At 42.5% G+C, this 11,251-nt stretch overlaps 1 protein-coding gene across 1 annotated transcript in view; it reads right to left on the bottom strand.

Annotated features, from left to right (window-relative positions):
• FRAS1 (Fraser extracellular matrix complex subunit 1) overlaps nt 1-11,251 on the bottom strand; it is a 479,756-nt gene that overhangs the window by 52,976 nt on the left and 415,529 nt on the right. Inside the window, exons 53-58 of the mRNA XM_006778222.2 lie at nt 8,313-8,463; nt 7,063-7,222; nt 6,489-6,657; nt 4,135-4,381; nt 2,293-2,637; nt 575-735 (exon numbers count right to left, since the gene is read on the bottom strand). Coding sequence (XP_006778285.1) covers nt 575-735; nt 2,293-2,637; nt 4,135-4,381; nt 6,489-6,657; nt 7,063-7,222; nt 8,313-8,463 — 1,233 coding nt within the window. The remainder of the gene's footprint in view (nt 1-574; nt 736-2,292; nt 2,638-4,134; nt 4,382-6,488; nt 6,658-7,062; nt 7,223-8,312; nt 8,464-11,251) is intronic.

Raw genomic sequence — 11,251 nt, 5'->3', positions numbered from 1 at the left:
AAAAAGAAATTGTAACTATGGGTGGTGATGGATGTTAGCCTTATTGTGGTAATCATTTCACAATTTGAATCATTACATTGTACACCTGAAACTAATATAGTGTTATATATTAATTACATCTCAATTTAAAAAAATGATTTTTAATTAAAAAAAAAGAAAAATTCAAGTAAACCTTACAGAATGCCAAACACATAATACCCATTTATTTTGGGAAATTAGGACACAGGCAACAACTTGTCTTTCTTTGGTGGTCTTAAATGAAGTTTCTTTTTATCCATAAAATTACACTCTTTTTATTACACACCCTTAGGTGTTTTGTTTCTAGATATTTAGATCAAACGAATGTGGTTTCTATCCTAAATCGTGGTGCTGGATGTAAGATGGTGAAAACATCACTTGGAGAGTTTTGTAGATGATCCCTCTAAGTTTGTTCTCTTAATTGTATGTTTGTGTTTTTGAAGAAAGGGAAGATAGTAATATTGCAAGTGGAGTTTAGTGTCCTCCAGAGAGTTTGGAGAGCAGACTAGATATCACATTAACAGACTCATCCAGCCTTTCACGGCTGTATGCTCACCTGCTCAGTGACACCTGGTCCGAATTCCACCTTCCTAGAGCTGGGAACATAGTCAACTCCTGGAGTGGCAGAAGCTGGGTCCGAGGGACGCGTAGCACACCAGACAGATGTGAAGGTTGAAAGGTCAGTCCCATGGCGGATAACTGGGATCTTCACTGCTCCTGAAATGAGATTCATAGATTCCCAAGGTCAACTTTGACCCAGAAAATCAATGGTACTTTCCCAACATGTTCTCTTTCTCAGCAGCAGCAGTTTTATCCTACTGGCCTGTCTACTCTAACCTCAGCGACGCTTGGTGCTCCCTCTGAGGAAGGCTGAGGTATCACCATCCTTCTTTTTGCCAACACTGAGATTAAGAGCAGACCTAGAGGAGGGACTCATGCAGGTTGTGCTGGAAAGTAGCCCTTAGGGGAAAATGATTTTGTGGCTTCATAAAGGAGACTGTTCACAGAAGAACAATGAACTGTAGGGGGAAGGATCCATTGGAAAACATTTCAAGCCTATATAGGGAGAAGAAATTCAGACGAGCGCCTCAGGGATGAGCTAGAAAATAGTCAATTAAGGGAAGAACCAGCTATGGGACTCTATGGGGCCTGAAGCTGAATGTTCCTAATTAAATGTTCCTAACTGGTTTGATTTCCCCATTTTGTCTGAGTGGTGCACACATCATTACTTAAACCATATGTGCTTATTGCTTATCTTAGGAATGAAACTCATTTTCTGGTCCATTGTGACATCATATTTCACAGGGTCCTAATGATATACATGTAGATTTTTAGCTGTTTTGACAATCAAGGTGAGAGCAAAGCTACATGAAAACCCATCAGTCACATTTTTCTAGTCAGTTGTGAAATGACATTAGTCATGACTGAGCATTTGGTGTATAGCAAAGGAAGCGGCATTGTAGAAAGGTCTGGGTTCTAAATCCAGCTCTGGCATATTAACTGCTTGATATTTGATGATTTATTTAATCTCTCTGAGTCTCCATGTGCTCTCCTCTATAATGTCATCTTCTCTACAGAAGACTGAGAATGCATGAAATGCATGCTGCTCGGTACCTGGCATTCCATAAGTACTCAAGAAGATCAGTTCCCACTGTCCCTCAGAATATCACCTTCAAAGAGGTGAAAGACCTTGGTCAAGTGGCTCCCATCAGTAGATACTTCTCACAGCTGCTGCCCCTCTGGTAGTATGTCTGCCAGCAGCATGCGGAGGACCCCTGTGCAGCCAAGAGAGGGAAGGAGCCTGGGTGGAAAAATCTGCCAGCCCACTGACTGCTTTGGGCTGTAGTAATATGAATGAGCAAGTTCCACTTGTGAAGACACTGACATTTTAGAATGTATTTGTTTTAGCAGCGAGAAGTATACGAAATCACTTACCTCTATTCTCAACAGATCTCATTCCCCTCCTTTGCAAGCCAAAATGCTTAGCACCAGGCCTTCCCTCTCAACCACAGAGGTCAACCAATGACTGTAAGCCAGATCCCTCCCTTCCATCAGTAATCAGAGAAAGAAAAGTTATTCTTTACCACCTCCCATTCTTGGTTGTAATGCCTAGCATTATATACTGTCTCTGACCAACAGTGATGTCACTGAGGAATGGCATTATCCTCAATTATATCCTTAATTGTCTTAAGGATACTCTCAAACCTGAGAGGAAATCATTCAAGAAAGAGGTCAAGATATGGGTGATGAAACCCCAGAGATGCTCTTTGTTACCTGCATCCTCACTGACAGTGAAAGCCGTGTTGCCCAGGGACACAGTGGAGGCATCATTGGGACCACTGATGAGCACCTTGGCTGATGACACCCTTCCGATGCGGGCATTGTCAGAAGCACCTGCCAGGGCAATCTCAAACACTTCTTCCTCTTCATATTCGCTGTCATCAATGAGCATGACGTCACAGGTGGACATGGTGACACCAGGCCCGAATATCACACGACTGTCAGCAGACCTCCCTCTAGATTTAAAATCAGAGCCCGATTCTAGAGCGTAGAGGCTACTTCCCATAGCTGAGTTAGGGATGGTATAGCAAATCACAGACACAATGCTGCTTGCATCCCCTGAAATACAAAATGGCAAGAAAACCAAAGCATTTGAATGAGTGCTTCTCAAATTCTAAAATCTCTGATAAATTAGTGAGCTTGGTTCCCTCTGACATATTCCACCACTATTCGTGTTCACGGTCTGGCATGAAACCTTCCTGCATTGCAGTCTCTTTTGAGCTTATGAAATAAACCACTCGAGGATTTAATATACCCCAGATACTTCACCAAACAACTTAAAATGGATTTCCTAGTCTGTGAATTTTGTGCTCTGTTAATTCACAAGACTCACTACCCACCATCTAAGACCACAGCGGGTGGAAAGATAAGAGACATATTTGGTACTTTAAGTAGCAAAGTAATTGTGTCCTGAAGGTAGTGCGACGGGCACAGCTCACTGCCTTTCTGAATAAACTTCTGTACTTAAACTCCCAGGGAAAAACAAGCTTGTTTTAAAAAAAGAAAGACAAAACAAAATAAAACTCTCCTTTCTGTACAAATGCCTTTACTTATTAATGCTGCCACCTCTCTGAGTGACGGCCTATTCTGGCCCACTTGCTGGTCCAGAGCAATCGGTGGGACTTGCTTGTTTTCCAAGTGGCACCTCCAAGGATTTGCAATACTTACAGTGTTTGTTACACTAACACCCAGCCAGTAGATTCAATAAAAAACCTGACATTAGCCCCAGTCAGTTTGGCTCAGTGAATAGAGCATCAGCCTATAGACTATTGGGTCCTGGGTTCGATTCCAGTCAAGGGCATATGACTGGGTTGCCTTGATCCCTGGTGGGGGTATGCAGGAGGCAGCCAATCAATGATTCTCTCATCACTGATGGTTCTATCTCCCCCTCTCTCTCTCCCTTCCTCTCTGAAATTAATAAAAATATATTTTAAAAAAATCACAAAGAAAACAAACAAACAAACCCCTGATATCGTTACTTATAGTTGCTGTGTGGTTTTGAATGAAGATTTAATTCCCATGTATTTTAAAGTCTCAATGGTGCACAATAATAAATCCATATGATCTTTGATTTGATTTTTATCCCCTTCAAGAACTGACCTTTAGTTTTTACACAGTTTACTTCTCATCAGAGCTCTATGTGTGACTCTCATGGAAGGAAATCTTTAAACACATATCTTTCAAGAACTAAGATGGGAAATCAGTTTTTACAAACTGTAACTTCCCTCTTTGACCAAGGCTACTAAACATTTTGTGGATTGGGTATTGATTAAGAATCCCGAGTACATGAATATTTGCAAGGCCAAATATAAAGTGTTTTAGTCCCATTAAAGAATAAATGGGTGTGCTAACAGCCTGAGCTACCAAGAGAAGCCTTCTGATAGAACTCACTGGGTAGGATCTTTATCAGGGCTGTGCTGGGGGTTTAAATGAGTTAATACATGTAAAGTACTTGCACATCTGAGTTAATATGGTACATGAGCACTTGGCACGTAAATGGGACTCAATAAACGTTAGCTATTACAAAGCTCCTTGTCACTTTCGGCGCCAACAGACCTTTTCTTTCAATAGGTGCAAATAGAAAACCAGCGCTCTCGTTGACCCGGTAGGTCTTCTTATCAAACTCTAATGTGGGTTCGTCCTCAGTGTCATTGATAATGACCTTCGCCTGGGTGAACTCCCCTAGTAGGGCATATGCTGGCATGCTGAGCTCCACGGTGAAACTCTCCACCTTCTCAAACACGTCATCATCGTTGATGACAATGGTGCAGGATTTGGTGTCCTCTCGCTCATCAAACTGCACCTGTCACAAAGGAAACAACAAAGAGGTAAGCTGTGCCTCAGCTTCCCCTGCTCTGCTCCCCCAGAAGGCCATGGGCAAAGAGGGCCCAAGTCCAGCGAGCACCGAATGAAGCAGCTGGTTTTTCTAGCCCCAACTTTCTGCTGTATCACCTGGAACGCAAGGCTACCTCTTCCCATTCTTCATGTACAACTGGACTGATTTACTGTATAGGGACACGGAGGGTGAAGACATCCCCTCCCATTTAGCGACTGTATTAAAACATGTAGGTAATTGTTCATATCCTGTTTTATTAACTCACTTGAGCAAGAGTCATTTGATTACTTAGTCCTGCTTCCATTTGTGGCAAGTTTAACTGGAAATTCTCTTGAACTTGGAATGTGAAGTTCTAGGCTGACGTTCTGTATTTTTTGTTTTATTTTTGTTTTTGTTTTTTTAGTTTCAAGCTGGGTCAGGCTTTGAAGCTTTATATACATCAGTTTATTTTAAAACATTGAACAAATGCAAGATATTATCCTATTACCATTATCATATAATTGTACAATTAAAACTGACATAGAATCTCAGCTTACTGTATAATGAAGTTTGAATTCAGAAAAAGTTACATTGAGAAAAAACCAGACTGAATTTTAGCTTTAGATTTGACTAAATCCTTTGCAAATGAAACCTATAATGTGAGTACATTTAGCCTGGTACAAAGGAGATAAATTATTATATATGCACTTAATTGTAAACTTACAGGGATATATGGTGGTTTTACTTTACCCCCAAATAAAAGAGGAAGAATTCCTTCAAATGGAATCAGGGCTCTGGATCTGTTCAAAATTGAAAGGGTAGGAAATGGGCTTGGAATATACTTTGTGTAAACAAAAACAAAGGAAACATGTGTAAAAATAGTCATAAACCTCTGAAAACACATAATTTTCATCAAAAGTAAATTGCCATTACTATCTAATCAGCTAATTGATTTTTACTAAACTCCACATTTCAAAACACTCCCAACTAAATGAAACACTCCACAAATCTCTATTTAAGATCTAGAACACACTTCCTTTTATTTTTCCCTGAAAAATAGGCATATATAGCTCTTTTTATTATTTTGTTAAGACTCTTCTAGTGCCTCATTTAAATTTGACATAGTGGTCTTAGCTTAGTTCTGTTGACATGACTCAAAGAGAGCCCACTCCTCTTTATGGTTCCTGTTACTTTATGTTGACATAAGAATAATGAAGTTACTTTGAAAAAACATTTAATCAATACCTAATAAGTGCCAGGCATTGTGCCATACATAAAAGATGACAAAAACAGGGCATTCTGCCATTAAGTCCCCTCCTTTCTCTTTTGCTTTCATTCTCCCCTTTTTCTTTCTCTCACTCCACCCTGACACTGATTACCACCACTGCTCTATATAGAGATGACAAATTTATCTCCCTACCCAGAACTCCTCTCTGTACTCCCTACCAATGTATATAGCTGTCCACTGATGGCTCTAAGGCAACTCACTCTCACCATGTTCAAAAGCAAAGTCAAGATCACCCCCTCACCAAACCTGCTCCTCTATGTGTCCCCTCCCAGCAAGGGGCATCATCATCCACTTTCCCTTCTGCCCCACTATCTAACCCACTGCTTAGTCCTCTCAATTGATGGCTTCCTCATCAGCTGAATCCACCCACTTCTCTCCCCCTTCACTTTATAACTGCAGCTTAAGCTCCCATCATCTCTCACCCAGCCCATCCAAAAGCCTCCCAACTGGTCTCCCCACACTCCCTCCCTTCAGGTAAAGATGGAGAGAAAAGGTTAAAATTCTGAAGGCTGAGTGTAGAACATGATGCCTTGGAGACTTTTTTTTTTTTTTTGTAATGAAGCAAAATGTAGAATGAGAAGCTACACATAACTTAAGCTTTGGCAGTTAGAATGTCAATGGAGTTTATGCAGACCATGAAGAACAAAGTACTGTGAGAACCGAAGATAGGAAAATTACTGAGGAAAGCTGCCAATGGAAAGGAAGCGGGGGGGAATAAAAGAAAATTGGAAGGTGCCACAATAGTCGACAACCTCGTCACAGTCCTTGCAGGCAGTTCAAGAATCAGAGGCCCGCTCGCCCACTTACCTGGCCAGCATACTCCATGTAGTCCTGCTGCCCAGGCTGGGAGCGGACCCTGGAGCTGGAGCTGGCAGTGCCTTGTTCCGTGTGACACAGGACTATGGCGTATTGGTTCAGGTTCCCAGTCCTCTGCACTGTGACGCTGACAGACCCCGCCTTCTCACTGACATTGTAGCTACAAACACACAAAATAGTCGTCTCTGAAATTCTGCCGCTGGGTTGTGAAGAATGCTAGTTCAATGCCAGTGTCTTCTGGTTACTTATATCCTGGTTTTACTGCCGAGTAGCTATGTGACTTTGGGCAAGTAACCCTCTTTCTGTCTCTACTGCTTTGTTGTTGCAGGGGCAACAACAGTATTCATCTCATAAATTCAAAGTATTAAAGTGATGTAGGTCAAGTGCTTAGTTCAGTGCCTGATACATACAGTATTCAAGAAATACTTGGTATAATTATTATTTTTATTATTGTTATCACCACCCCCTTATCAGATGACTACAGCTGGCCCACAGAGTGCTTTGCCCAGAATCCTCTGCTTGCCTGACTCCTTTCTCAAGAATGAAGACACAATGACGCTTGTACCTAGTATGCTTAAAGCTGATGAGGGACCACTGGATGTGGAAGACATTATCTCTGACCACGTTGGGTTTACTGTCTTTCACCAGAAACTGAAAACTATCCATCATCTCATGGATCTTCTCCTCATGCAACACGTAACGAATCAACCCCAAGTTCACATCCTCTGTGAGAAAAAAGATACAGTGCGTTAGCCCGGGGTTACAAAAACAGCCTCATAGCTGTGCACACTGACACACTCAGTCTATTCTTCTAATGGGTCCTGGACAGAACATGTGTTCCAGAGAACAAAAGGGGGTAATAGTCTTAGAAATTACTGCTTCCGCCAGATGCAAAAATAAGATCCTGTAGCTCCGTGTGACAAAAAGCTATATTTATGCACAGGAAATACACTATGCTGTTGTAAATGAGAACTTCCAGGCCTTGGCAAAAAGACACTTCAATAAAGGTCTATGGAATGTTAGCAGCAGATCTAAGAGCTGACAGAGAAAAGTCTTCGACCCCATCCTCTGTGTGCATATACTCATATCCACACCACTCCCTTCTAATAAGGTTCCTTGGAAGGCATGTGTTACTAAGAAGAGCTAAGGTTGGATTAAAACAGCCCCCACACAAGGCACAGGTAACATGGGCTAGGAGAGCACAGAAGACTGAGGACAGAGAGAAAAAGGAAATACGGCACATGAGTCATAACAGGCAGTTTCTCGTAACTGCTCCCAATGAAGCCCTTCCATAAAAGTCAGCTAGATTCTACACGACCCCAAGGGGCGTCTGGGAAACTAAAATACAAAATGGTCTGCTTGATATGATTCAAAGCAGGAAAACATTTCTGTTAAGGAATCTGCTCACATTGATTTTAATTTCTTTGCTGAAGACTTTAAAAAATACCCATAACCCTTAGAGGGCAAACCACACAGGATCACGGATCTCTCATAAAGCCCGGGGGCTGTTTCTGTGGTTTCTTTTTAAAGAAAACCGAGCGTTGACATGATCCCTTCCAGAAAACCTGGCCAAAACCTAAAGCAATTTGGGAGCTGAGGAAGCATGGTAAAGGTGAATTTTTGGGGGGGAGGGGGTTGAGGGGAAAGGGAGTGGGGGCATAATTCAGAGTAACAGGAAAAAAAAATCAGAGACGTAAAATTCCAAAGTTGGATGGTTAAACATTAAAAGATCTGTATGTTTGTATGTAGGTTACTTAGGGGTGAGAGTGGTCGTAGAACAGATTCCTCCTATTTCCCAGTTCCCTGAGGCCCCACCCTGTGTGAAGGTCACGACAGCTCGGCCAGGTTGCAGCTTGTTCTCCACGTGGCCATGCCTGGGGCCCGTAGTGATCTCATAGACAAGTTGCAGGTCTTCCGTGTCCGGGTCCAGGGTCAGCAGTTCTTTCTTGGTGATCAAGTTGGTTGCCTGGAATAGAAACCCATTAAATTTAATTCCTGTTGTGGGAATAAAGTAAGAACAAGACCCAGTGACTCAGATTTAATTCAGCTCAACAATGACTGACTGAGTGCATTTACTGCACAGAAAACTCTGTCAGTATTGAAGAGGCTGTACGGATAAAAGCCAGCCGGCCTCTGCCCTTGATGTGTTCACACTTTATTGGGAAAGAAAGGCTGATAAGCAATGTAGCTGTGGCAAGAGCTATATCGGGAAATTAAAAAAAAAAAGAGTGCTTTGCACTTTTTTGGGAATGGGAGAGATAATTCCAGCTGAACTGGGGCAGAAGAGATTTGAGATGGTGGAATTTGAGCTTGGCCTTTAAAGAAGGCTGGGACTTTGAAAGCATGATACAACACAGGAAAGACGGCCACTCCTGAAAATACAGGAGTCAAATGCAATGCTTGCAAGTGAGTAAGATATATATGATACCCCAATTTTGCCCAGATATACTGCCTATATTTTAGCTCACTCAAAAAATATTTAGAGAGAATCATTGATCAGCTGCCTCCAGCATGCTCCTATAAGCCCGCAACCCGACCGGGCATGTGCCCTGACCGGGAATCGAACCAGGACCTCCTGGTTCCTAGGTCAATGCTCAACCACTGAGCCACGCCAGCCAGGCCTTAACTCAACCAAAAAATATTTAATGAGAGCAAAGGCTTGAGAGAAAAAAGGGATGGTCAATAGTATTAAATGTTTTTAACTCTAGGAAAGTAAGGACATGTAAGTGACCTTTGGACTTGACAACATAGAGGTCATTGGTGACTCTGACAAGAGTCCCTACAGTAGGGTAGGGGTGGGAAGTAGAATTGCAGAGGGTTTAGAAGAGAGTGAGATGGTTCTGAATATGGAAAAAAAATAAATGAAATAGGGCAAAAGAATTGATACTAATTTTGTTTGATATATTTTAAAAATTCTGATAAGTTTGGTGGAAAGCTATAGCATAACACCTACATATAAAAGCATACCTTGTTTTAGTGTGCTTCTCAGGTGCTGTGTGTATCAGAAACTGAAGGCAAGACCCTCCACCAACAAAAAAGGTTATGACTCTCTTTACTGAGATGCCCGCTTTATTGCAATGGTCTGGAACTGAACCCACAATATCTCTGAGGGATGCCTATACAACCAACTAATCAGCTCCATAGGGAAGAGAAAATCTACGTCTTAGAGGGAAAACCACAGGCAAAAGATAGAAACCAGTTCTCAAACTCAACTCAAGAACTGTGTGTGTTTGGGTGGGGAAAAGAATTTAATGCTAGACATGGTTATGGCATATCTTAAAATGACCAAATTGGGCTTTAGGAGAAGGGGAATAAAATTTCTAAAGTATTCCTCTGAGGACATTCACCCACAAAAATACTTCCTTCCCATTAATGGCATATTCCAGATATGTCCCCAAATCTATCTTTCCCTTCTTCTAGTTAACAAACTTTTAGCTGGGCACCTGACTAATCAGCTAGACACTCTATCTCCCAGCGTCCCATGCAACAGATGAGCCCATGTGACCCATTTCTTGCCAAAATAATATGAGTGCAAGAGATGTGTTTAATTTCTGTACCACTTGCTTAAAATATATCCCTTGCTCTTGCCATGGGTAGTGTTACTAAGTGGTTAAAGCAGCCATGGGCAAACTACGGTCCGTGGGCCGGATCTGGCCCGTTTGAAATGAATAACTGGTCCAGTTTAAGAACCCATTGTGGTCCTCGAATCAAAAAGTTTACCCACCCCTGGGTTAGAGGATCACCCCGCACACTGAAGGGTATTGGGTTTGATTCCTGGTCAAGGGCACATACCTGAGTTTCTGGTTCACTCCCCACCCATTGGGGCACATGCAGGAGGCAACCAGTCAATGTGTCTCTCTCACATCGCCTCTCTCTCTCTCTCCCCCTTCCCTTCCTTCCTCCCTCCCTTCTTCCCTCCCTCCCACTCTCTCCGAAAAGCAATGGGAAAAATATCTTCAGGTGAGGATTAAAATATCTGTATATTCCTTGCTCTCTACTTCTCTATTTTCCTCTTCCCATGGACTAAAATACTGATGACTAACTGAAGAGATTAGGGTAACTCCAGTCAACGGCTACAAGGCAGTAAAGGCAGAATGGCAAGAGAGAAGGAACCTGTGCCTCTGAATCATCATGCAGAGCCCTGGACTTCCACCCTGGATGTGAGGGGGCAAATACCTGCTATTTTGTTTGAGCTACTATATTTTGGGAGCCATTGTATAAGAACATGTACAATGTTCTTATACAAACTGAATAAAACTATATACAATCTGAATCAAACCCATGAAGCTCTCCAATCTCAGGAATATCAGCTTACTTAGGGAGGCATAAACATGATTTCAGCTAGAGTTCTTAGTCATAATCTATCATCATGTTCAAGGCTACTGACCAAGCTGGTTAATGTGGAACTGGCCGATGGTGGGGCCTTACCTTGCCATCCATACGCTCCAGCCACTGGAGCCCCAGGTTTGTGACAATTCTCGGAGTGCTGTCATCCACTGGGAGGATGTCTACTCGGAACTGCTGAGGCGCTGCTGTGATAATCTGGGGGCGGGGGGCAAAAAAACTCATCATTCACAGACATCTGAACTGTCAGGTCTGGAACCCTGAAATCAGTTGACACTTCAGAGAGGGAGCTAAGCCGGTTTCCACCACTTGTCACCCTTTGGCCGGAGACTTAGGGAGAATACTGCCTGCTAAAGGGCACTATACGAAGGAAAGCGAGAAACCAGGGGTGCAGGGCGGGGCACTCACCT

The sequence above is a fragment of the Myotis davidii genome, unplaced genomic scaffold (assembly GCF_000327345.1).
Source record: "Myotis davidii unplaced genomic scaffold, ASM32734v1 scaffold449, whole genome shotgun sequence".
Lineage (NCBI taxonomy): Eukaryota > Metazoa > Chordata > Mammalia > Chiroptera > Vespertilionidae > Myotis > Myotis davidii.
This window is presented reverse-complemented; position numbering and strand designations above follow the sequence as displayed.